Here is a 27,129-nt window from a genome sequence, read left to right on the forward strand (position 1 = left end):
GGGCTGAGCGTTAGTCACGCAGCGTGTTTTGGGTTAAGATTTTTATATTTAATTAGCAGCATGTTAGGGGTAATTGGGTGTTTTTCCTTAACCTGCTTTGCACCACGTCATCCGTCGTCGGAGTTTTGACCTCTCACCTCTCACCTCTCACCCCGGGGAATTTGCCCTCTCGAAAAGTCAAGATTCCTGGGATAACTGGGATAACTGGCCGCCACATGTCACTCCACTCTCCAAGACAATGTTGTAATCGCCCTGCTGGCGATGATAATTAAAACTGATCAATTGCTTTCAGCGATTCAATTCCGTTTGATTCGAAAGCCTTCAGTCCAGAGGCCGTTAAATGGCACAGTGCATTAGCAACACGCTTCCCGACTTCGTGCCGTTCTACAAGACCTGCACAGATGATCGATGGAGCTATAGGCTATAGGCTATAGGCTATAAGATATATGGTATATGGCATATACAGCGTTTCGATAGATATAGCCGCTCGATCGGCAATCAAGCGCACAGCACAGCTGTCTGCAATTGCAGTCTGGGAATTGGAAACTGGGAACACCAGCTGGTGAAGGGCAGTTGTAGTCGCAATCCGGACTGCAATTGTATGCAAATGAACGCGTGCCGTGTCGAGAGCCTCAAATTGCATAATAATTGTTGGGTGAAATTATCGCCTTGATTTGAAACATGAGTTCTTTGGATTTTTTCGTACAATATGCAATAGAATTCTTTATTGTAATTTACTTTTGTTGCTGCTGCTGTTGCCTATACATACGGATTTATGTATAATGTGCACTCGCTGCACTTACTGCATATAATATATATGTTTGTATATATATATATATAATTTATGTGTACATGTTCATTATTAATATAATATTTAGCTTGTGGTTCTTTAAATATGTTTGTTGCTGCTCTTTTATGCTCTAGGTACCGTCTCTTCGCAATTTCGTATCGCTCCTCTTTCATTTGAGGTTTATCAACTATGTTATCGTAATGAAATTTAAAATTTACGTTTGCAAAACGAAAGCTTTAACAACTTAACTGAATACGGGTTCTTTTGTTTATTGTTTTCACTATATAATATATATATATATATATTTATTAATAATATTATGGGCGCTCGGTTAATGCGTTTCATCTGCTCTGCTCGCTTTTAATAGCGACTAAGACACTTTTTCATTCATATTTCTTAAATTTCAATTGTTTTGCTTTTCGTCAAATCTATATCGATCGATTTCTTACAAGGTTTAAAGCTACAATTTGAGATGTGTAAAAACGACAAACGTTTTTACTTGTCTGTTTTTTTTTTTGTTTACTTCTTGTATGTACAGCAAATGTTTTTTTTTGAGGGGATTGGAGGGGATGAGGGATTGAGGCGGAATGTTGCACATATGTGAGCTCTGTGGGTTTACATTGGTTTATTTTACTTGAAGGGGAACTTAAAGATTAGACCGTATATTTAACTAAGCATATTTAACAAAAATTTATACATCTGCTTGGCGTTCTACAAACTAAAAGAGTTTTCCTCACTTAGATTTAAGCTTTAGTTGTGTGTTGCGAATCTCTTTGTTTAGTTGGATTAATAAATATTTCAACAAATCGCCCGCAGCACGAATCGATAATAGTTATAATAGTCATAGTACATAATCAATAGTAATAAAATTAATAATCGTAGTTAATTTACACGAGTTCTATAGTTACGAGTTAAATTCTGGAAAAAACTAAATTCTAATTATAGTCAGGGGGAGCTTTAGAGTAATTCTTTGAATTTTTTTCCATTATTTCTGCTTTGCCTTTCTGCTTAGTTTCTTTTGTGAAGCATTTTAAGCAAATTAAGTTCAATTAAATAATATTAGAGGCCTAATTTCTAAACCTATTAAAATTAATTGTCAATTAAACAGGAGACATAGAACCTAAAGACTACTGAAAAATACAAACTAGGGACCAAAAAACTTGCTAATTAGGCGTGGCCAAAGTCCAGGGCGCAACTGCAGTCAAAAGGAAACATTGCACAAAAGAAAATGGTCATAAAATACAACAAAATCGAAAATTGAGGGAGGGGCAGTGGAATTCGAGTCTCGCAAATAAGATCAAATATCAGTACAAAACAATCATGTCGCCATAAATTCACCACATGTACATACACCGAAAGTTCTGATTCCTAGCAGAAATTTAAGTTCTGATAAAAACCTTTCTTATAAAACGGAGTTTGGAATACCAAGTTTTTGAAGTATTTCTCAAGACAATAAGTTTGAACGGATAAATCGGAACTCTGAATAATTTAAATAATAAACCTAAAAAAGCGTGTGAACATTAACACACAAAGATCGGGGTTAAAAAATATAAGGATCAGATTTAAAAAAAATTAAATAACCAATCCAATTCCACCAAACGAAACAAAAACTCTGGTGTTTCCTAACCTCTTTGGAACCAATTTGCCTTCTGGTTTGAAACCTTTCTAAGCCTGTAGACTCCTTCGAACTTATCGCTGTGTGGCTGCCGCCGAAGCTGATGCTGCCGCTGATCCCGATGCTGTTCCAGTTGCCGCCCCCGTCAGGTCGTCCCCTTGGAGATCCACGTTGGCGGCACTGGCGTACTGCTAAAACCATGACTGCCGATTGATGTCGTACGGCTTGGGCATGCCCAATGTGGCGCGTTGGTAGGCGGACGGCGGCGGCGGCGGCTGTCCATAACCGGCTGCTGCCGCCGCCGCGGCCGGCCCGCCCAGCAGACTCTGGTTAAAGATCATCCGCGTGTGGAAGTCATCGCGTCGTAGGTACTGCTGGTACAGCTGCGAGTTGGGATCCGCAAACGGATAAGCGGCTGCAGCAGCCGCCGCCCGCGAAGAAGGATGTGCCGCCGCTAGGAAGGGATACGATCCGGCAGCCGTGTTCAGTGGGTTCTGGCTCTTATCCGCTGCATTGCCACCCGGATTCGCAGTTGCTCCGCTGTGCGCCGGCGCCGGTGGCATATAGTAGGGGTTGGGAGCATCCCTGAACTGATCCAGATAACTACTGGCCGCCGCCGCTTGGTCGCCATACAAGCCCAGTGCTCCTGGAGCAGGCGCAAAATTGAAGGCACTGCCCGGTACCATTCCACCGGTCGATGTTTTCAGCGAAATGGCGGCTGCATCAGCAGCCGTTTGATTGCTGGTGGTTCCACTAGTTGCCGGCGTTGCTGCTGTGCTGCCAACTGGCGAGGATACTCCTCCGGATTTTAAACCCGCATACAATTGGAAGCCTTGATGCAGCGCCTGCGCATGCGCCTGTAGCTGATTATTAGTGGCAGCGGTATTGTATTGTGGCATGGCTTGGTGTTGCTGCTGCTGCTGTGCGGTCACTTGTTGTTGCTGCTGCTGTTGGGCTGCAGCTTGTTGTTGTTGTTGTTGCTGCTGCTGTTGCTGCTGGGCGGCCACTTGTTGCTGTTGGGCAGCAACTTGTTGCTGCTGTTGTTGTTGCTGCTGCTGTTGCTTGGCTGCCTCCGCTGCAATCGTGGCTGCCTTCTTTTTCCTTCCTCTTTTCGCTGGAGCCTTGACTTCGACTGGAGCAACTGCAGCAGGTTGTTGCTGCTGCTGCTGTTGTTGTTGTTGTTGTTGTTGCTGTGGCTGGTGTGCGGGATTGTTGTTGCCGGGAACATAATTACCGGGCAATTGCTGCGCCGGATTGCCGTAAGCCGTGGCCGCCGAACTTGAGGCACTGTACATATGAGCCGCCGGCGGCATGGTCTTGTCGAAGTAGTTTCCGGCATAGCCCAGCATCGACTGCATCAAGGGATTGCTGTAGGTTTGAGGCGGAGGCGGTGTTGGCTTGTTGTATGCGGCCAAATGATGCGTCTGGCTGAGATGATGCTGATGGGCGGTTGACGGCAGGTGCATCATGTTGCTGCTGGCATCACTGACCGCAGCAGCAACTGCAGACTGAGTTGTGGTAGGTTTGTCAGACACCGCAGATTGCTGTTGCTGAGCTGTATAATTGTGGTTAAGTTGCGTCTGCTGTTGCTGGTAGTTAAGTTGTTGCGGCTGCTGCTGTTGCTGTGGCAACTTTTGAGTCGGGTTTTGCTGCTGTTGTTGCTGCTGCTGCTGCAACTGCAGGATCTCCAGACTAGACTGTTGCTGGTGACCCATTCCTGCAAGAAATATATAACCAAATGATTAGAAGAAATGACAAATCTAGGTTTGAAAATAGGAAACACTAAAGTTAAAATTAATAAACAAAGTTAATAAAAGTTAAATGTACAATTTAAATCTATTTAAAAATACATTTTTGATAGATAATACACACGAGGACAGTAAAACTTTATAAGACATAATTTATTCTTGCAAAATAGTCTTCTATAATACAGTTAAACACAAATAGTAGTAAAATTCTTGTAAAAAATACTTACCAATCATATGCTGCGTTTGCTGTTGTCTCTCTTGTTGCTGCTGTGGCTGGGGCGTCTGCTGCTTGTTGCTAGCCACTTGCGGTGATTGCTGCTGCTGCTGTTGCTGCAGCTGACAACTGTTGTCTTTCGCAAAGTCCTTGGGGAAACCCATAGCCGCAGCTCTGTTATACATCTCAAATGCTTTATCCGGTGCAATGTTCCCAATCGGTTTGCCGAAAGCCATGGAACCCAAGAAACTATTAAACATTTGCTGTTGTTTGTTGAGCAAGGATTGCGTTTGGTTCTGTGTTTGTTGCTGTTGTTGTTGCTGCAACTGAGGCTGCGGTTGCTGCTGCTGTGCGGCAGTGTCGTCTATTTTTGGCATCTTATTTGCCGCATTTCCACTGTAATCCATGCCCATTCCTCTCCAGGTCGTTTGAGCGGATTTATTAATGTATCGGTTTTGGGAGGCTGCTGCATTTGATGCTGCATAAATGTGGCCATATCACTGCCATAAGTGGGCGGCACAATCTTTTGCTGTTGTTGTTGCTGTTGTTGCATGGTATCCACTGCATCTGCTGCTGCTGCAGCATTAGCTGCGGCATTTGTTGACTGATATTGCGCATAGGTTGGATATTTCGGCTTATGTTGCTGTTGATGCCCCAGCACCTGTTGTTGCTGCTGCGGTGTCTGCAACTGCTGTTGCTGCTGTTGTTGCGGTGTCTGCAATTGTTGCTGCTGTTGCTGTGGGGCTTGCAATTGTTGCTGCTGTTGAGGTGTTGTCTGTAACTGCTGCTGTTGTTGGGTTGTTGCCTGCATCTGCGGTTGTTGTTGCAACTGCCCAGATTGCTGCTGTTGCTGCTGCGTTGCCTGATTAACAGTATTGGTAATGCTAGGCGGCAACAGGCTGCGATTCAGGCTCCAATCATTGTTCGGCTTGGTTATAGAGGCAGTTGCAGTTGTAGAACTCGGCAGAGGATTAATCAAAGTGGCTGGATTATACAAGGATCGCTGTTGCTGCTGCAGTTGCTGGTAGCTGTCGTGAGTGGGCGCATAACCATTGTTGCTCAGAGCTGAAATACAGAAAGCAGTGGGTCAATGATAAGCATGAATTGTTTAAAGTCCCTGATTTAAAATTATTGCTATTGAAAAAAACATGAATTATTATTTTGCTCTTATAATTTAAATATAAAATGCAATTTTTACACTTAAAGGTCAAATCTCTTTTGTTGCTCTTATAATTTAAGATAAAATAAAACTTTTAATTCCGATTTTTATAAATTTATGTATTGAAATCGGGTCTATTGGACTTTAGTGTCTTTAGTCTTTAGCGATGCAAGTATATATACAACCATCATCATCTGAAGAATTTAATTTAATTTTAACTTGATGGTTAGGAAGAGTAACACAAACAAAGATTTCTGTACGATGTATCTGATGAAAGCCAAAAAGACATGATCATTTTAGTTTTACTTTTTACTTTATTATTATCGAGTGACCGACTATTAAAAACCTGTAACTCAGCTAACCTAACAGATCTTTCTCATTCTTCAGTTCTTAAAAATGTTGAAATAAACGCACATACTTTTCAACGAATATACCCATTTACTCTACAAGTAAATACCCCAAACATCTTATACATCTTTTACAGCAATAACTTTACATTCTTTTTATAAAGTAAATACTCACCCGCTGAAGGCACAGCACTTGTTGCTGGCTGTACAGGCGGCACCACAGGCGGCTGCACCTGTTGCTGCGGTTGCTGATAGGGGGACAGCACGGGCTGCTGATACGGCGAGTGCTGCTGCTCCGCCGGCGACTGAGCCAGCGGAGTGGGTGGTTGGGTGGCTGCCGAGGATGCCGGGGATTCCACGCTGTGCATGGGACTGAGCGCCTGCTGGTGGGCCGCCGGACTGTGGGATGGCTGCGAGGATTGCTGTTGCTGCTGGGTGGCGGGTGGATGATATGGTGAGTGCTGCTGCTGGTGGTACGGCGACTGGCCGTGATATGGCGACGGGTGCGTCGACTGCGATTGCTGCGGCGTGGTGTACGGAGAACTCTGGGGCTGCTGGTAGGGCGAGTGTGGATTCGGGGTGCTCGGACTCATCGACGAGTTGTAGTCGGATTCCTGGGAGCGCGGCTGCTTGTACTGGTCATAAATGGGAAGCGGGGATGTGGAAGAGTAGGCCGGGGTCTTGGACGCCTCTGAGCCCGAGGGATTGTAGCTGTTTCCACCGCCGTAGGGAGAAGTTCCACTCATGTCCGGAGTAGACACATTAGGCGACGAGGCGGAGGAGTAGATATGCTGGGAGTACTGGGGATACGGAGAGTTCATCTCCCTGGGGCTGCAACTCTTGTCCGGACTGCTTTTGGTCGTGGTGTCCTGGTAGAATCCCACTTTGATAGCTCCATTCAGGGGATAGGGTGAGGCTGGTTTGCCCATATCATCATTGGGCTTGGGGGAAACCATTATGGGAGACGCTCCAATGGGTGAAGGCACCGATTGGCGAGGTATAAGAACCAGCCGCATACGATCCGTACCGCTCATCGATGGCTATTCTTGGCGAATCCGGATCCTGGCTAAATGAGCTCCTTTCCGAGTTCGTGCTTCCGGTGCTGGGTTTTCTTTGACGCATCACCGTTGGCAGGGAGAAGTTATCCCCAGCAGGCGAATGAGCTGGTGGAGCCACCTTGGCATCGCCTTGATGATCTTGCGCAGACGTCTGCTGCTTCTCTTCCTCTTCGGACTTTTTACTAACCTTTGGACCACCGAAAGCTTTAAGCCAGGCGCTAAGATTGGGCTTCTCTTTTTGACTCGCTTCCGCCTTTGCTCCCTCTGAGGATTTCCCTATTTTACTGAGTTCCAAAAGAGCTTCAAACGGTTTCGGTGCCTCTTTGTTCGGTGTTGTAGGTGTCGAAGGCTTCTCTGATTTGCTTTCCTCGTTGGGACTGTCATCCTCGTCTGTGACTTTCTTTCCTGACATTTCCCCGAGAGATTTGCCCAGTGCAAAGTCCTGGGTTTTAAGAACTGTACCCAAACTCAGTTTCGGTGCTCCTTCACAGGTTTCCGTGATGAGAGCATTCTTCAGCTCCTTAACCTTAGTGGCCACCGGATTTACACCCGCGTGAGAGTCTCCGGTTTCCTCCGTTGGTTTGCCAGTGGCTACATTTTGCAGAAGATTACCCTTGGCCTTGCCTGGTTGAAGCCGTTCAATTGTCCTCATAACATTCGCCTTGGCTTTCACCTGCTGAGCTTGGGCTGCTTGAGCCGCCTGCTTTTCCTTGAGGGATTTGCGCTTGGCCTCCTTGGCCAGTTGCTGTTTGATGTGAGGCGGTGGTGGTGGATTCAGAAGCAGCTGCGTGGTACTCGGCTCCTTTGGCTTGGGAATGGGAAGCAGAGGTGGAGGAGCGGGTGTTGGCGTTGGGGTCACTGCCACGGGCAAGGGCGTGGGCATCGAGTTGTTGGAGCAATTCGAACTGGATGCTGCAGTGGCGGATGTGCTGCCGATGGAATTTCCTGAGTGCATCGAATGTGGTGGGGTTCCACAACTGCTGCTCACACTGCTCGGCGTTGGGGCCACCGATTCCGATTCGGATTTACTGGCGGCCACTTTCGGTTCGCTGACAAGTTCATTGAGAGCCTCCGCCAATTTAGTAGGTACCAATTCTGCTTTTGGAGCAGCCAATGCCACTGGTCTTCGAAAATCTGCTGCATCCAGTTTACTTCCGATTCCCGAGTCGAAATCATCCAACAGATTATAACGAGATGGTGAATTGCTAGCCGAACTGAACTCCGTAAAGCGTGGCGTGTGCTCCAGCCAACGATTTATGTCTTTGAGGGTCTGCTCGGTTTCCACATCCAAAGCTTCCAGATTTGTGTTATTGTTGGTACTGCGGTTGGCCTGCTTTCTGGGCTGCCTTTTTGCTGGATGCTTTCTTACCAGACCCCTTTTCACTTGGTTTATCGGCAGGTTTCGGAGGCGGCGGCATTTGCTTGTCGGGTCTTTTCTTAGCCGCCGTTTTGGCAGGAGCTTCTTTTACTTTGCTGGGTGCTGGTGGCAGGTGCTGGAGTTGGAGCAGGAGGTTCCTTTATCGGTTCTTGTGGTACTATCGGTACAGGTGATTTCTCTCTTGGAGGTTTTTCCACTACTTTCGGTACTTCCTCCTTTTTCTTAGACTTCTCAGAGTGTTTCTCGGAGTCGGCTTTGGCAGTTTTATCAGTTTTCTCCACTTTATCCGACTCCTTCGAACGCTTTTGATCTTTACTCTTCCGTCCGCGCTTGTGCTCCACAGGATCGGGCGACTTTTCCCGCTTTGCAGTGGCTTTTTTGCTTTCCCTATTGCTTTTGGTGCTTGCTGGTTTGGAGTCCTCGGAAGGAGCTAACGAGTTGGAGGCACTGGAGCCACTGAGGGCGGCACGACTACGTCGGTACTTGATCACATCGTACTTGTCCATGAAGGGCAGCAGCATCTCCAGTTCGGCCTGCTCGGCTGCAGCTGCCGCAGCGGCTGCCGAAAGCGGGGATTCATCCTTACTCTTCTTGTGCTTGGCGCTGCGGGATTTGTCCTTATCCTTATCTTTATCCCTATCTTTTTCCTTATCCCTACTCTTCTTTTCCTTCTCCTTTTTGGAGTTTTCTCCCTTTTTACCCTTTTTTGGCACCGGCGGACGCTCCTCGGAACTAGCCCGACTGCTGCTCAGGGATTTAAAGTCCCCGTCAGACTCTCGGGAGGATCTCTCGCCATCATTATCCGCTTCATCCTGGTGCCGAGCACTTAGTTTTGTGGTCTCCGCTGTGGGAACCTTCTTTACGGTGGTCAACAGCTCGGAGAGATCATCGTTAAGGGCACTTTTTGAGTATTTTTTGTGGAGATCAACCTTGAAGGGCGACATGCTGCGTGACCGCGAGCCGTCCTCATCTTCGTCTTCGTCCGCGGGCTGATCATCCTCATCATCTTCCAGCTCGGCGGCGGATTCAGCTAAAGCAGCCGCTGCCGTTGGTGGCATCTGTTTCTTTACATCCAAATCGGATTGCTCGCTGTCCAGTGAGTCATCTTTAACCTTGCGTCCACCCTTGCCCTTACCTTTTACTTGCCGTTTGACTGGGGTGGGCATCTTTACCTTGGATTCAGCGGGTACAACTTTCTTTTTTTGGGCCGCTATCGTTCGAGCTGTGGGCTTGATCAAGGATTTGGCTTTGGCCAAGGATATTTGGTCATCATCGCTGTAGTCCTCGCTCTCGCGGCTGTTGCTGGGATCCGATTCTGGATCCGATTCGAGCGCCGACTTCTTGGCACCTTTTTTGGTCTTTTGCTGCTGTTTGCTGGGCTTAGACGCGGACTTTTCGCCCTTAGTCTTGCGTCCCCGCTTGGAAGAAGCGGTCTCCTTATCCTTCTCCTTTCCTTTTCCTTATCTTTTTCCTTTTCCTTATCTTTATCCTTATCCTTATCCTTATCTTTCTCCTTTTCCTTCTCCTTTTCCTTGGCTACCTTGCCCGTTTTGCTTTTCTTGCCTGATGGCGGAGGTGGAAGTGGCGGTGGTGTTGGTATCCTCTCGGGTTCCATATCCTCATCATCCGTTTCCAGATCAGCCTTGCTTTTGGTTTTCTTTTTACGTCGTTTGTCTTTTTCCTTGCGCTTGCGTTTTTGGGCTTTTTGTGCGGCTTCCGCTTCAACCTCACTGATATCCTCTTCGGCGCTACTTTCCAGACGACCTGGCGCATCCTTCTCCGTCTCATCCTTGGACTTCTTGCTGAAGTACTTTTCACGGAATACATTCATCTTTGAGTCAGCGGCAGGATAGCTCAGATTGGGATCATCGTCCTCGTCATCGGAGAGATTCTCGAAGTACTTTTTGGTTGCCTTTTCAAAAGCATCCTGCAGATTGTTTACCATCTCTGTGTATTCTGTAGACGATCAAAAGCAATGTTAGGATTTTTATACTTTTTTTGTGCTTACTACGAATTTTACCATTATTGTGCCCGTTGTACAATCTGCAGTTGTTGACAATCAAGCGAAAGTCATTTCGAAATTCGCTGAATTTGTGATATTCCCCACTGTCTAGCTTGTCTTCCATCTTCAGTAGGTCCATTGGTCTGTTTAAAAAAAAAAAAGAGATTAGTTTTTAAAGTATATTTTATAATTCAAACGAACGGGTTCTTTAAAACTTTAAATTAAATCGGTTTTAAGCATCTTACAATTCGAAGTGAAATGTCTGGAAAACCTTACAATGTAGAGTTCTACCCACCTCCTGATTATCGAGTAATAGCGCGGTGCTATATCCTCTTCCACGGGATCCACAAATGGCCAGGCATCGCGATGGTTCTTCACATAGACGAGCACCTTATGCATTCCGATTTGCAGGACCTCCTCCGTTTCGGTGAAGCTAAGAATATTCGCATGATTGGAGGAGTTGTACGTTGAATTGTTGTTCGTGGTTACTGGGAGGTGTTGTGATGTGCTTGTTGCGTTTGTTGTGTGATTGTTGTTGTTGTTGTTGTTATGGGTTAGGGAGTGGTGCGTTTTGGATTTATGTTTGTTACTGAAAATATTAGTGGTGTGGTGGTGGTGGTGGGTGTGGTGTGAATAGGGGGTTTGGTGGTTGTGATTATTTTGATTATGACTATGATTCGAATTATTATGATATCCCTGCGACGTTGTCGTTGTTGCTGTTGTTGTAGCCGATGCCGTCGTTGGGTGGCTGTTGTTGTTGTTGTTGTGACTGTGGTGCGACGCGTGCTTATGGTTGTTGTTGTTAAGGCTGCTGTTGTTGTTGGTGGTGCTACGGTTGCTACTATTTACATGGCTACATATTATCGGGTGTTGGGGTTTTGATGAGCAACAGTCGGAATGTTTTTTTCGTTTGTTTTTGCAGGTGGGTACAAAAGTTTACAATAACAATGATAAATATGTTAATCAATTGATCATATTATATACAATTTTATGGGTAAATAGATGAAAGAAGCCAACAACATGCAATTGCGCATAAACAAGAATGGAACACAAACAAGTGGAAACAAATCATGAAAATTTACAATTGAGGAAAGAGGACATGTGATAGGAAAGGAGCCAGAACCTCTGCAATCGGTCCAAACTCAAAATCAACAACAATACAAGAGTTGAACATCATGAATGCTTTTGCATAAAATATACAATTATACCTTGATTAAGTCTGCTACCGAACTGTGTTTAATTTATTAAATGTATTTACATTATTTTATTGGCCAATTTCTTTATCACTTTTAAATGTAATTTATTTGAATGCTGTTTGTTTAGCTATTCATTAAGAAACTTTTTACTTAAATAGAAAACTGATTAACAATTAACAATAATAATGTTGAACGGTAATGTAAGGTTAAACATTCGAGATTTAGTATGATATGAAGTTTATGATTAATCAAGATGTACGTATATCTATGACATGATGCCCCACACCTCCAACAGCAAGCAGAATAAAGAATGATTAAAGGATATGCCGAGAGAAAACTGATAGTACGATTGTGTTGTGTCTGGGGGTCGAATTTTTCCACCCTCACTTACTCATCGCCACTCTTGTCCGAGTAGGCACCGCTGTTTCGCTCCGCCTTGCTGGACGATGAGGACGCCGATGAACCCGCCGTCGACTTCTTGGACTTTCCCGCCTCCGCCTTGCTCAAGTTCCGATCAGCCTTGTCCGCCACTTTGCTGCTGCTGCTGCTCCCGCTGCTGTTCAGCACGGCCTTTTGTTTCTTTGAACGCACGGTGCTGGCGGAGGTGGCACTATGGCTGCTGCTACTACTGCTCTGCGGTTCCTGCGACTGATGCTGCTGGGATTGTTGTTGCTGATGCTGCTGCTGTTGTTGTTGGGCGCTTCCTCCCGGTATGAATATGTTTCCGGTAAGCGAACTCAGCGAATTATTTGTCTGCCTGCCTGGCAACTTAACATTGGCCGCTGGCGCCATTGAATGAGCTATTGCTGGGGGCTCTGGTTCCGCTGCTGCCGGCTGATCAACCTGCTCGTCCTGCTCCGTTTCACTCTCATGTGCCACCGGCGAGGGCAGACTGAGATCAGCAATACTAGTGGCCACCGCTATGGCCGCCGAATTTGTGTCCAAAAGCTGCAGCTGCCTACAAAAGTTCTCCTTGTCCTCGGGACTTAGAGATGTCGTGGGTTCTCGTGGCTCTGGCTGATGTTGCTGGTGGCCACTGCGTCGTCGCTTTGGCTGGGCACTGTTGTTGCTGCTGGTGCTATTGGTGTTACTGTTGCTATTGCTGTTGCTGTTGTGGTTATTGTTGTCGTCCTCGCCCTCGTCTGCTTCTGAAGCATACTTGTGTCGCCGCCGATGATGATGATGGTGTTCGCGATCTCGCTCACGATCTCTATCCCGATGGTGTCGCTTCTTCTGCTTCTTGCCCGATTTTTTCTTCTTGTGGTGGTGATGATGATGATGGTGGTGGTGGCCGCTCTTGCTCTTCAATTCCGCCGGCGTTTGCGATTTTGGTGTTTCTGGAGAGCGAAAATCGTCGCCAGTTGCTGAGGCAGCTAATAATTCCTCCGGTTCCTGTTGCTGCTCCTCCTCACGCGGCTGCTGTTCTGTTTGCTCTGGCTGATTTGGGTGCTGCTCCGCCTCAAGGGCCTCGTCGTCGTCGTCTTCGTCGTTTTCTGGCGAGAGGCAGAAGGTTTCCCTGTGGCACAGAAATTCGCTCGAATTAGTTGTGGTTGTTCGTCTGAGGGAGCTTGCGTATGTTGAAATACCACTAGCCGTCGATGTTGACTGGGATCTAAAACATACAGCGTTAAATGAAAAAAATGTTATTATAAAACTTCAGCCAATATCCAGAAATATATTTTCATTAAGACTCGATTCTGATTTAATGTTTTTTGTTTGACATGGAAGATTTCAAAGCGAAGATATGGCAGTTATTCACGGAAATGAAATACATGAAATTTGATTAGTGTGAACTAGTGTTAACAGTTTAGAGCCAATATAAAGTAAACATGAAATTTAGTTAAGTCTTGGCTATCATTAGTCAAAATTGATTGAATAAGCTTTTTTACGATATGATAATCTGATGATAAATGGATATTTGTTATGATTTTGTCAATGTCTGCGGCTCGTGAATGGAATAAAAATGCGAACTTAATGTAAAATAAAATTAAATCATAAGATAAGACATATATCGAATAGAAATATATCAAAACGCATGCTTACAGAGTATTTTTGAAAACGAAATCCAACCAATTCTTCCATATACAAAACTAAATGATGGGCAAAACTCAAATTAAGTGCTGATCCTCGTTCCGCTGATTCTGGTCCAGGTTTTCGCGTAGATGCTGATGATGGTGATTTGATTTAGTTTCTATTACTTCTTTATTAATTGCAAGCGAAAATTGTTTGGTTCAACAAATCATAAATTACGACAACTCAAAAGATCAATTGAAACGTAAATCAAAGATGCTTTTGGTATGCAAGTGTGTTTATGAATTTGTTCCAGGTGTTTGGGTGGGATGTGGCAGTCGCTTCCGCCAGCCTTTTTAGGAACATTGGCGTGCTAACCGTCTGCGTGTGCGCTGCTGGGATTGCTGCTGCTGTTGTTGTTGCTGCTGTTGTTGTTGCTGCTGTTGCTGTTGTTGTTGTTGCTGCTGCCGCGGTGTTAGCCAGTGTCCGTTTTGCCGCTCCGGGTACAGGTTCTCCCGTTCGCGTCGCTTGCGTTCCTCCTCCTGGCGCGCCTTTAACTCAGCTATATTACGAATGCGACTGGAGTTACGCACTTGCAGGAGTCTGGGTCAGAAAGAAAAAAAATGTATTAGGGAAATGCTTTAGATATTTTAAGAGGGTATGCTAATTAATTTAAACCATTTCACTCACTTTCTGCGCCTCAAACGCTCACGCTCGCGGAATAGCTGCGGAAGCTTGGGCAGAAAGTTGTCATCGAGTATGTGGAAAAGTTCGCGCTCCTTGGCGTTTGTCGAGGTCTTGAACTTGGCGGCCAAGTTCTGCCAGTCCTCCTCGGTGAAGCAGATGACCTGCCAGACGGTGCCGTTGCTACCGACACCCTTGGTGTTCGATATTCCGCCAGAAGAGGCTGATCCGTCACCTCCGGATCCCGAACTCGACGAACTCGAACTGGAGGCTGCCGCGGCCTTGTCCTCGCGATAGAGTCGTGTGCCGTAGAAATACCAGTAGCCGGAGTTCTTGGCGTCGTAGCCCAGAGGCTCCACGCGCAGACTGTCCGCCTCTAGATTGCTGAGGATGACCTGCACATCGGCCGAATCTAGGCGAAAGTGGCACAGGTCGTGCAGGATGTGCAGGCGCTTGCGGACGGGCAGCGACTGGAAGTCAATGTCCGTGTCGAAGTGGTTCTCGGTCTGGTGCAGGCGACACTGTTGACGCAGGAAGCGACGCAAGAACATCTGATAGTTGCTGTGTGTGATTTCTTTGGCTACCGACTGTAGCGCATCGCAGCCTTTGAGCAGGCGCACAATTAACTCGGGCACTAAGGCGACCTGATCCTCATCGCTGGTACCATCGGAAAGCAGCGCCGATTCGAGGTCCTGCAAATTGGGTAGGAAGTCTTAATTGTCTTGTTATTGGACTGTTTTAAGCAAACACTTACCTCGATGTCGATGTCGGGCAGATCAAAGGCGGAACTAAACAATGAACAGAAATGCGAAATACACGGTATCTCCCACCATGATTGAATGTCTGTGGAAGAGGAGGTATACTTTATCATAAGTGTGCGACTATCAAGACTAGTTTAATTTCATTTGAAATTATTTTAAATCCTATTTAATTATCAAAATTATATTAACAAATACCATGATCATCAAATTTATTTAGTTAATTTATGAAAAAATTTTAAAATGTATTGCTAGATTGAAATAATTCAATTTTAACGTTGATAACTGTAAGCTAAACTAAAGTTTTTACAAAATAAAGGGTTGACTTGTGTTTTAAGAACAAAATAATCCTTTAAATATTTTGTACAATTAAAAAACGTAGTTTTATACATGAGAACATTGTTTTGCGTTTCAATCAAACTTTGAACTGACTACTTTATAATAAGCTGAAGTACTTTTTGTATCTCCTATTTGTAACTCACCTAATAGACCAATGAAAGTAGAAACCATTTATGTATGCTTGCTTATTGAAAACGTTGTGGGATTTATGAGATGTGACTAAAACTATTCCTGGCCCTCTTTGGTTCCTCTCTGCGTGGAAGTCGGGCTGTATATAATATATATAAAGAGTGTTGTCAGGCGTTAACGAATTAGGCTCAAGTTACACGGCGGAAAGTCTCCGAAAAGTCGTAAGGCGGCAAAATGTGTGCAACATGTGTGTGTGCGCGAGTGTCGTGGAGATATTTGGCGGCGATATATACACAAACATCTGGCTTTATCACTTATCAAACATTGCGATGCACGCGAGGGAATGGGAAAGGCGGTGGGGGTGGTCTGAGTGGGTGGACGGTGGGCGGTAGGTCAAAAGAAAGTACACGAGCACCCCTTTCGCGCGCTTATTTTCACGAAGAGAAAATCAAAACAGACAGCCGACAAACGGCAAACGTGTGCGGCCGAGCGGGCCGGCACTAGGGCATATAACGAATAGCCGAACCGCTCACTTTTTCACGTTTGCCTGCCATCTCGCTCTCGCACGTCACTACTATTTTGACTACTGCACTCGAGTATTTTGCAATTATAATGTGCAATTTACACGGTTCTTGAGCTTTTGGTTTCATTTTGACCAGCTCTCGCACGCGATTGTTTTGGGTTGTTTTTGGATTTAGTTAGGGAACAATAAGCTTAATTCAATCCGATTTAACTCCCGATTTCGGAGCATGCGCGCGGCGGCTGACGACCAACCGCTTTTCTCCGCCTCTGTTTTTTGCCTGCTGGCCAGTGTGTATTTATTTTTATTAATACATGTATATATATTTTTCAGTTACGTGCGAAAATGTCATTTAACTTTAGAGACGCCCATTTCCCAGCGTTTCTTCCTTTCTTTCTGCTTTCCCCTTCAATTTCTTTTTTCTCACACACGCACACGCTCGAATGCGAAGGCACGCACACAGTCTCACGGACAGGGGGGCTCCATCTGCCTCTAAATATTATTAATTATTTCACAACAACAACGAATCGCACTACACTAATTGCGCCGGGTGTTAACTATACATTTTGCTAACCCTTTTCGATCCCGTTGGTCTGTTTGTTGCTGATAACTTGCGATACGCGTTTTTGCGCTCCTGGTTAATTTTATTTTCCTTCAGCGAGCAGCAAATAGAGATGGAAAAACGTCGATGCCAAATCGTTGTCATCGATGTTTTCAATCGGTGCAATCGATGTTCTTAAAAGTTACACCAATTTTTGACGTGCAAATCGATGTTTCCCCACCTCTACACTGCTTTCCCTTTGCCAGCGTCATCATCGTTTTTTTAACAGAAATTTCCTAGCACTTTTAATTGCCGTTAAGAAATGTGAAATAAAATTTTTAATAAGTAGTGACGTCCTGGAATTCGTCAACAAGCTAAACATCGATAGTTCAGCTGAAAACGGATATGGGCCAAACCATAGCTCAATAAGCTTGAAAACAATCAGAACATTTATTTGCTTCTTATAATTATTATTAAATACAGTACTAAAATATACATTTAAAAATAAAATATTTAGCTCCTTACATCTTAATATTACTTGTTCGCTATATTTGTAATTCTTTATAATCAATATTATCGTAAGTAGCATTTTAATCAAGAAGTAAATAAATATTTATTCCGTAGACTGCCGAATCTCTGAATTGCTGAAATTCGATCAGCTGTTTGTCAGCTGTTCTGCTCTTTTCGACTAAAACTGAGAACGCAAGACTGGTTCAAACATAAAAGTAATCATCAAATACATGCAAAAAAAAGAGTTCAGATTGTCTATAGTTTGTTAATAAGTCCATTAGTTCGTCTTTCTGATATTCCCAGGCATTTCCTCAAACAATGCTAGACAGTTTGTAACGGCTGCTCGATGAAACAGCTGTTTGACAATCCCAGCAGGAAATAATTTGGGTCGTTCCCTACATAACTTACATTCAGAGGTTCAGTCGTTTAAGGAATGTCAACAAAAATGGTACGAACTTATACAGCAGACTTCTATAGAAGGCTTAATATTTGTTGTATTTCAATTAGTTAAATTTAGTCAAATTAAATTAATAACCGTTTCCAAAACATATACATACACATTAAAAATTTATTAGCCCAGTTGTTTAGTCCATTTGTTGTCTTTTATTATTTTGTTTTCTCGTTCTCACAAATCGATATTATCGATAGTCTTCTGCCGCTTGCTTTGCGCTTGCCATTTGCCGACCCCCACCTCTCCACCCCTTGTTTCTCTTTCTGTTTTCCATCCCTTCCTTCACCCTCCTCCTACACGAGCAGCTGTGAGTCTAACCTAACATTTTCGCTCATAAACTACATGGTGGCGTGCTTGTGTGTGTTGTTGCTTTGCATGCACGTGTGCCTGTGTGTGCATGCATGTCACCATGTAGGTCGCCATGTACATTCTAGAGTAACTACATGGCATAAACCGCGAGTGGAGGGGCTATCAATTAAAGATTAACCAAAATAATGACGAACTATCAAGAGCACAAACGAAGTTTTGGTTTTACAAAATATTTGCAAGCTTACGAGCTAACTTTATGGTAATTTTAGCCGAAATTCAATTACATCCGATTCTCTGCCCGGGAAGTCCCACCATGTAGGTTTCGTCTACATGGCGATTCTAGCCTACATGGCGAGACATGTGAAACTGGTTTGGGCAAGGGCGGAATGTCGAAATCGGTTGTAAAATGGAATGGTACCGGAAAAGCCTCCCCAAGAACACAAAAATAACCCATTTTTAAACACAATAAATCTGTTCATATTGTTTTAGTGTAAAATTAGCCTTTCTAAGTGTAGCTGTTCTGTATGCTAATTGAACAGATAAAACTCCTATTTTTATAAATTGAAAATATTTGAAATTGAAAAAATAATTTTGGGAAATTAAAGTATTTTTTTTTTTGGCCATTAAAATTAATTTATTATCAAAATTTTTGTTTTTACAAATTATAATTCGTAAACTTAGTTTATGATAAAAATAATTTACATAATTGCAAATTTAAAATATCTAATATATTAATTAGCAATGATCCCACAAAACCAATACACAAATATTCAAAACCGATAAAATAAATAAATATTAACTACTGCAAACAGAAGAGCATTTAAACATCGTTAAATTTGTTTAGCATTTTCTCTACGCTCTTTTGTTTTTGCTAACTTTCTCCATTCCCCACATATTAACTGTCATTTAAAACCCGAACCAACTGCTTGTATTGCATACATACGAATGTAGTCTTTATTTAGTTTTAATTTAGTTTAGTTTCATTTAGTTTAAGGGGCAAAGTTTTAGATACATAGAATTAATAACCAGTGTAATATGTAATGCGTATTTACAGATGGTGCCGCAGCTGTGGCAGCTGGAGCAGCGCAGGCAGGTGGGGCATATGTGCATCCGGATCGCGGGCTCGCATGGCGAGTATCTGTTGGGGCTACGGCTCGATCTTGCGGATCTTCAGACTTCCGCTTGGTCCACGTGGCGTGATATGCGCGACTCCGGGCGAAACGCCCGTCGCCCCGGTTGCCGTGCTTACCAGCTGGGGCATCATCAGTGGGCCTCCATTGCTGCTGGCCTCTCCGTTTCCGTTGCTGGGACTCGATATGGATCCATTATGCAAGCGCCGCTTTAGCACGAACCGCTTGCCAGTCGTGGCCGTCGTCGTGGTGGTCACGGTGGCCAACGAGACGGTTTTCGCTCCCTGCGCTGGCTCTTCGTTTACGGGATCCACTTCCATGTCCGTGCCGGCATTGTTTTCATCGTGCTGAAAGTAACGCAAGCTTTAGTGACCATCTTACAGCAATTATATATCAAACAGCAATCTTCAGAACACGAAGAAAACCAAACCCAATCAGCACCTGTCGCAAACTCACCATTTCGCTTGTGGGATCCTCGTCGTCGTGACCCTCCTCCTCCTCAAACTCTGCGCTCTCCGTATCTTCAGGATACTCCACCAACTGCCCGTTCAGCGTGGGGAACTCAATCACCGGCAGAATCTGCCTTTGCTGCTGGTTGCCATCGTCCATCAGCTGCTGGATGAGATTGGCAATGTCCTCGCGCTTCTTGGTCACAGTGAGAAAGTCGAACCAATTGGTCAGCTGCTTGATGGGCAGCCTATAGTCTCTGATCGGCTCGCTGAAGAACTGCTCCACATACTGCAGGAGGTACAGGCCGCAATCGGTGAAGTTGTTCTGCTGCGGCACCTTGACGCAGTGGCCCGGCATGTTGTCCTTGTTGAAGACGTGCGCCTGCGCATCCGGCTTCTTCACCCGGTACTCACATGTGAGGTAATCCCGCAATGTGGCCACAACGCGACTTCGCGAAGCGCCCGCCAGTGAGTCGAAGATGAGGATCAGCGGTTGCTTAACGGCTGGCACCTCGTCGGAAGCAATGTTTCTCGCTGGACCGATGGGAGTGGGCTGTGAATTGGATTGACTGGGGGTGCTAGCAGTCGTGGAGGTTGGCGTGGCCGCTGGCTCCTTGGCCGAGTTTGAGTTTTCACTGTCCTCCGAGGCCATGTCGCTGTCATCGCCCTCCGCCTCGTCTCTTTCGCTCTCATCGTCTGCTATCCGGCAAACGTTGTCGGCGGTCAGAGCTGCAGGCAGTTGTCCACCCTCTCCGCGTTTCGTAAGCGGGGTTATGGTGGTGTTGCCAATCTGCAGCGATACCTTCTTGCCCCTGGCTCGCTTCAGATGCTGCGGTTCCACGGGCTGATTTGTGTCGAACGTCACAGGACCTTTTAGGTTAGGGAAGCATATTATGGCTAGGAACCAATGCGACTGCTCGTTGATGGGAACTATAATAAAATCCTTATCAAATATATCGACCACTTTGGTCCACTTTTGCACCCTGGCGTGACGCTTCTGAGCTGCCGTTTGTTTCATGTCCGCTGGGCGTGTTAGCGTAGTTAATCTCTTGTAAAAAAATGTGCTGAAGATGTGCGTCCTCTCGCGTTGAGGCTCAGGAATCAGAGTGTTTCTCAGCCAGAGCAGGTAAAAATCAATGATGATATCGTTGAGATAGGACTCCTTGGTGAGGCACACGTAGTCCTCCATGCGGATGCACAGGCTTCCGGTTCCCTTCGGCGGATACATGAGCAGACTGACCTGCTCATCTGCTCTCAGCTGGCGAGGCGCTGGTTGCGAACTCTTGTCCTGCGTCTTGCGATCGGAGTCAGCGATCCTCTCGAGAATCTCGGCTGCATCGGTGGAGGAAATCTCGTCCACGCAAATGAACATCGACTTAATGAGTTCGCGGGCGGACAAGGAGACGCTATCGAACAGCAGAATAAGGCGGCGAGTGTGATAGCTGTGCGTCTTGAAGCCGATTTCTGGAATTATCAAGGGTAAACAAATGTATTAGTAAGGAAATAAGAATTCTTTTATACTAATCATACAATGAATACCTATTGCATAACAGAAATACACCTAATTTGATTTTTTTTGTTTAAATAAAATTTTATATTAACTAATTAGAAGCTTGAAATCACCAAATCGTGATATTTGAAGTTTCTTGCTTGTTAATACATTTTATAAGATCCCCTAAAACTAATATGGGATTTAACTGTACTATACTATGAGCAGATCTCACTTTCGAGGCACGACAATCAATTTTATAAATGGCCTGTGAAACCGATTTTTCGTCCCATCTTCGAAATGAGCATTTAACACACTATTTTTTATAAAAATAGAGTAATTGTTAATACAAAAAATGACATAAAATAGTCGATACTATAATGTGTCTTAAAACAATCTCAGGACTGACGCACTTTAACTGGCCATTTTAAATAATGATCCATAATTAGTTACTCACGTTCATGGGGCTGATCGTCGGGCAGCTGGAGCTGGTTCTTGACATACTGCGCGCAGGTCTTGAGAAGATATAGCGTGACCAGTGGTCGCGCGGGTTCGACGTTTCCAAAGTGGGCTATCACCTTGATGACCTCCTGCTTATGTATGTGCAGCACGAACTTCTCGTCCTTGTCCTTGAGGATGCCCGCAAGCCGGACGCCCTTGGAGGTGAAACAGACCTGGGGATAACCAATTAGCGGATAACCAAATTGTACTATACACATTTCAAGGGCAGGAGAAAAGGGGTGAGGCCTTACCGGCTCTGTAATCTCGAATTTGTAGGGCACCAAACGCACGCAGCTGCAGCTCAGGGATATGGAGAACTTTTCCGGTTCTGCGATATCCGACAAATCCGTAACATCACCGCGGGAAAAGTCTGGAAAGGTAAAAAAAAAAAAAATCAGACGGTCTTTAATTATGTACTCTTTTCCTCGTGGCTGCAGTCACATTTTTCAATCAATTGCGATTTCGGATTCCCTCGGCATTACCTTCGTCGTTCATTGTGTCCTTATATAGCGGCTGCTCTGTTTGTTAAAATATATTATTAAAAGTAACTACAACTAGCGAATCTAAGGGATTTGCAAAAGAACGAGGAACGATGTTTTCACGCATTCGCTTTGCTTTCTTCTTCTTCTCGGCCGACCATTAAAATGGCGTGCTCAGACTGGCAGGGGCGCCATCTGGCGGATTGCCGCGGTAGCGCTTTGTCGACGGCGTTGCCAACACGAAATTACTGCACACACAACATTGCAATGCATGAGGGATGCCGCTAGCTAAAAACTAGCTAAATTATCGCAAAAAAAAAACAAAACTGTCGGAAAAAAGCTAGTGTTTACTATTTGGTAAATTATTGGTAAACATATTTGCAAATTCATTTGTAAACAATTTTTTTTGTCGCTTTTTAACAATAATTTAATGTCTCTTTTATCAACGCTTCCTAACAATAAATTAGTATGCCAAATTAATACTCCAATCTAAAAAGTATCTATCTAGTCAAAAATAAGTATCTAAATCCAATGATAAAAATATACGTTACTCCTATTTATCGAGATTTAGTATCTCAATCTAGTATAAAAATATATGACTGGTAAATTTATGGTACGTTTATTTTGAAGATACATATGGTATAATCTTAAACGCTTCTTAATACGCTTCGCAAAGATACTAAATAAAAGTTACCTATTTCGGTCATTGTTTTGGAAAAGCTAAAGCCGTTTGTATAATTAAATAAAAACCTAAATATTTAAATAGATACTAACAATACATAAATAGCTGACTGACACATTATCAAAGATTCGGGATAAAAATAGGTGCTTCATATGGGTCCTACCTTTATAGAAAAGTTCCTCATCGATCTCTGGCAGATTTGGCTCGCAGGCAAAGGCGGCGGGAAGATCATGCAGACTGCCATTGGAGTTCAGTTTGGAATTGTTTGACGATTGCTGTGAAGAATATAAAATAATTAATATTATAAAAAAAAGACATACAACGAGAAATAAACATACATTTCCTGTCTCAGAGTTACTTTCGCCGTCATCAGCTTCGTCCTCGCTGCTCAACAGCACCACGGGATCCACTTCGGCCACTCGGCGGCCTCCTCTGGCCCTTCCTCCCCTCATGGCCAGGGATCCCCGGCCCCGTCCTCCAACTCCCACTCCCGATCCGTAGGTCACTCCGATTTGTTTGCTAAATCTTGCTGCTGCCAACTCTCGCTTCTTCTCCGCCGCAGACACAGCTGCCGATACGGGTTCGCTGGAGGACGAAGAAGCTGGCGATGATGAAGCACTGGGCTTGGGCATGTAGGATTTGCGTTTCGGCGGCTCCGGGAAGACGCGTTTGCAACGTTCGCAGCGTGCGTGATCCATTCCAGTGAAGCCACACAGCTGGCAGACGGCCAGGAAGCCATCGATCAACTTCCTGCCCTCCGAGGGAGCAGATGCCGTGGAGCCGGCAGACGATACCGCCCCAACTGATGGATTTCCACTTGCCGAACTGGCCGCTTCGCGTTTTGCCTGCTCCGCTGCGGCATTTGCTTGGGCGTAGGCAGGCGAAGCACTGGAGGTGGCAGGACCAGAATTGGCGGATGCACCTGCTACCGGTGCTTGATTATCCTGCGAGCGGTTCATCTGAAGACTCTCCTCCGCACGTGAAATCAGTTCGCTGGTTGACTCCTGCACCGTAAAGCCCACGGTGACCACAAAGTCCACATTGGCACCGCGATGCTCGACACATTGGATGGAGGTTGTATGGTCGAATGGCACGCCCACCTGCTCGAGGAGATCCTGCACCGTGCAGGATTCGCGTGGCAAAGTGAAGGTGATCAAACGCTGCTCGCCGCTGGCCAGGATCACCAGCATCTTGGCACTGTTCTTATCGCGGTCTGCAATTTCCTGACCGGCTCGGTTATTCAGTACATGTTGCGAGTGGATCTCGTAGTTGTTGTGCGAGGTCTTCATCACGGATGATCCCTGGGTAGCCGCTGGTGGCGCTGGAAGTGGAGCCACCACTGCCGCCGGTATCGCCCTTTGAGGCTGCATAATTCTGGTGCCCGGGGCCAAAGCTCCAGTAGGTGGTTGCGTGGGCGTAATTTTGGCCGTTGGCCGAACCATGGTTCCAGGAGTGTTGGCTCTCATGGGTGCCAGGCCCGGATTTGGTGCCGCAACAGGAGCTGGCGAGGCCGACAGGGTCTGCCTCTTCTTGTACTCCGCCAGTGTCATGCTGGCTCCACTGGCCGGGCGAATTCCTTGCGCCTGACTCTGCACCACCTGCTGCTGTTGCTGTTGCTCCTCTTCTTGCGAGGCAGCTCCTCCAGGATAGTAAGTGGTGAGGGTGGTGCCCGTTCCAATTTGCATGGATTGCAGTTGGTTGGGGGCCACCGCTTGCGTCGGTGGTGCAGGCTTCTGTTGCTCCTTCTTCAGCACTGCCGCCTGAATCCGCTCCTCCAAATCCATGCCTATGTTGCTTGGTTGCACCACTCCTGCTGCGGGATTTGCTGCAGGAGCCGGTGCCGGAACTGGTGCCGAAACAGCTGAGGTCAACGTTACAGGAGCCCTATAACGAATCGGAGAATGCCGCACCATCAGCATATGCTGATGAGGCTGCTGCGCTTGGGGATTTCCGTCGGTAACCATATGGGTGCGATAGATGTGACGCGGCTGCTGCTGTTGCAACTGCTGTTGCTGTGGCTGCTGCTGCGGCTGGCCGAGATTCGTGCTGATGGTGATCTGTTTCATCTGGGCCTGAGTCACAATTTGCATTGTCTGACCGTCGCTGCCGCTGGTCTGCACCATCAATGGGGCTCGAGTGGGTCGCAAGCCGGCAGGACGCATGTTCCTAACCAATCCACCGGGCATTGAACCCACAGCTCCTCCTCGCGGGCGAACTTGCCGTACGATTGTGGGCGTAAGCGTGGGCCTAGTGGTGATTAGCGTTCCTGGTCTGCTCACAACAGCTCCACCTCGAGGAGATTTCCTGAACGCGGCTCTGACAAGTTGGGTTCCTCCTGACGCAGTGGTGGTCACTAGTTGCGGTTGCTGTTGAGCCACCAACTGCGGCTGCTGCTGTTGTGGCGCCTGCTGCTGTGGAACTTTTTGCACTTGCAACTGCTGGTAGACAACGTTTTGGGTTTGCTGGGGCACAACACGAGCCTGAACCAAGTGGGCTGTTTGGCCCGTGGCCTGCAGTTGCATCTGCTGTTGCTGCTGGACTTGTTGCTGCTGCACTTGCTGCTGCTGTACGTGCTGCTGGATGACGTGCTGTTGTTGCTGCTGCTGTTGTGGAGAAGTGGCATAGACGACGCGATTGTTGTACGGATGAATGGCCGTCTGGCGCATAATCAGTTCCTGATGCTGTTGGGCCTGGATTAACACAGGTTGCTGCTGCACAATCACGTGCGTATTGTTCAGCATCTAAGAGTGAGGGAAATTTTTAACAAATATTAAATTTGAAGGGTGGTATTAAGGCCACTAGATCCCCAACTTACCCCTATGGGTCTTTGTGGCTGCTGGGTGGTGGTCATGCGGTAGACAATCTGCTGGTGCTGCTGCGGTTGCTGCTGGGCCGGCGATGTCTGCAACTGCAGCGTTTGTGGCTGCTGCGCTTGCTGATGCTGCTGCTGGGGGCTTTGCAGCAATTGGGCTTGCCCTTGGGGAGCAGCTTGGACTTGGTAGGCGGGGGCATGTTGCTGATACTGCTGTTGCTGCTGCTGCTGTTGTTGTTGCTGCTGCTGCTGCATCACTTGCTGCTGTTTCTTTTGCTGTTGCATATGTTGAACTATGGCATTTGGTTGCAAAACTTGCTCAGAAGTGTAGTAGATCTGCTGCGTGTGCTGAATGGCGGGTGGTTGCTGCTGGTGCTGCACATATTGCTGCTGTTGCTGTTGCTCCAGATGCAATTGCTGCTGCTGTTGCTGCTGCTGTGCGTCCTGTTGCTGGTAGTGAACCTGCTGCACTTGATGTTGCTGGTGGTGCATTACAACTTGCTGCTGCTGCTGCTGTTGTTGTTGTTGTTGTTGCTGCTGCTGCTGCTGTTGGTGCTGCTGTTGCTGCTGAGCGAGATCATCGCCTCCGATTATGTGGTATGTGGGTGCAGCCGACTGCTGGGGCTGCTGATATTGAGCAGGAGCTGCCGTTTGGTAGACAACTTGCTGCTGGTCGTTGAACACCAACTGCTGGTCGTCCTGCAGAACCAAGGACTGGAAGGTATCATAGTTTAATAATGTATTTATAGAGGATTTTTGATACTACTCACCCCCACCTCATCTTGAGGCACTTGCACTACCTGCAAATCCGAGTAGACGGGCTCCTCTAGGGGCACTATATATTGCTCCATTATCAAGGACCTAAAAAGAAGAATTAAAGTTTAATTTACTATAGCAGCACATTTAGTACAGGTTAAAGTCTCAAAAATAAACAATCATGCTATATTCAAACTACTGGTTTTAGTCGTAATCACATATTATGTAGCCCAGTAACAAATTCCTTAACATTCAATATGTAAATTTATTTAACACTGGAGATTATCTTTTTTTACACTTTTCAGTTTATAAAAAAGATATGATAATTATTAACCAAAATATCACTAAACAGACAGAAGCTCAACGTTTGACACGTATTTATGCTATTTAAAACACATTTAACGAACAATTGTAATTGCCCATTGCAGGCGTCTCAACTTTGAGACATTTACGCAGGCCTCAAACACACACACAAAAACAGAGTTAAATGGAAAGATATCAAGCGTATTTAAACAGAAAATTAAAATATTCAAGTACGCCTGAGGAATGGACAACTTCCTTGCAAATTGCCCTGCGTATTCAACCATTTTTAAGCAAATTTATTATACAATTACTGGGCATTTCTTGTGCCTCATTTTTGGCCATTCCCACACACACACACCTCCTTCGACTTTCCAAAAACGGCTACTTCTTAGCGCCGCTCGCTGTGCTGGCACCCCGAAACACTTGATCCTCGATTAAAGCATATTTGCGCTGGCTTTTCACAATTATCACACGTTAATTACTCGCGTTTTTGCTTGAAAACTCTGGCTTTCTTTCGTGCAATAAAAATGGCGTTCACAATGCAGGGCAGCATTCGGTGTATTTTTGGACCTGGCAATGCTCGCCCGAGAGCGCCACCTGGCGGCCGCGAGGCTGTTTACAAACATTTTGCAGCGTTGCTTTGGCAGCTGGTTTATCGATGTCTCCCCTGTGCCGTCGTCTTCGCCTAATGTTTAGAGGTCCCTCTGATTGGCATGTAGCTCGTTTGAGGGGACCTCTAAACGGTCGGGCCACTGGAGTTTGCTTAAAAT

General features: G+C 45.7%; 2 protein-coding genes across 4 annotated transcripts; both read right to left on the reverse strand.

Annotated features, from left to right (window-relative positions):
- Positions 1 to 695: 695 nt before the first annotated feature.
- LOC128258143 (protein split ends) lies at positions 696 to 16,649 on the reverse strand. The gene is given in 16 exon segments (XM_052989573.1): positions 696 to 4,122; positions 4,381 to 4,779; positions 4,782 to 5,432; positions 6,049 to 6,853; positions 6,855 to 8,249; positions 8,251 to 8,412; positions 8,414 to 9,760; positions 9,802 to 10,265; positions 10,330 to 10,454; positions 10,607 to 11,164; positions 11,899 to 13,119; positions 13,896 to 14,120; positions 14,208 to 14,893; positions 14,956 to 15,044; positions 15,442 to 15,566; positions 16,522 to 16,649. Coding segments are annotated over 15 exon segments (9,798 nt in total). The 5' UTR covers positions 15,470 to 15,566; positions 16,522 to 16,649; the 3' UTR covers positions 696 to 2,479.
- Positions 16,650 to 18,681: 2,032 nt separating this feature from the next.
- On the reverse strand, positions 18,682 to 27,116 carry LOC128258130 (uncharacterized). Of its 3 annotated transcripts, none has more exons than XM_052989553.1 (9): positions 26,718 to 27,116; positions 26,101 to 26,161; positions 25,304 to 26,014; positions 22,827 to 25,229; positions 22,652 to 22,763; positions 21,579 to 21,697; positions 21,284 to 21,500; positions 19,345 to 20,801; positions 18,682 to 19,235 (listed from the first exon to the last, which is right to left on the reverse strand). In XM_052989553.1, the coding sequence occupies exons 2-9, from the start codon at positions 26,149 to 26,151 to the stop codon at positions 18,906 to 18,908; spliced, it is 5,400 nt and encodes a 1,799-aa protein (XP_052845513.1). In that variant the 5' UTR covers positions 26,152 to 26,161; positions 26,718 to 27,116; the 3' UTR covers positions 18,682 to 18,905. The 3 variants fall into 3 exon arrangements, with proteins under 3 accessions (XP_052845513.1, XP_052845512.1, XP_052845514.1); XM_052989552.1 differs by having other exon boundaries at positions 26,071 to 26,161; XM_052989554.1 differs by lacking the exons at positions 22,652 to 22,763; positions 22,827 to 25,229; positions 25,304 to 26,014; positions 26,101 to 26,161; positions 26,718 to 27,116 and adding an exon at positions 21,810 to 21,984.
- Positions 27,117 to 27,129: the final 13 nt, after the last annotated feature.

The sequence above is a fragment of the Drosophila gunungcola genome, assembly GCF_025200985.1.
Source record: "Drosophila gunungcola strain Sukarami chromosome 3L unlocalized genomic scaffold, Dgunungcola_SK_2 000003F, whole genome shotgun sequence".
NCBI classification, from domain to species: Eukaryota; Metazoa; Arthropoda; class Insecta; order Diptera; family Drosophilidae; genus Drosophila; species Drosophila gunungcola.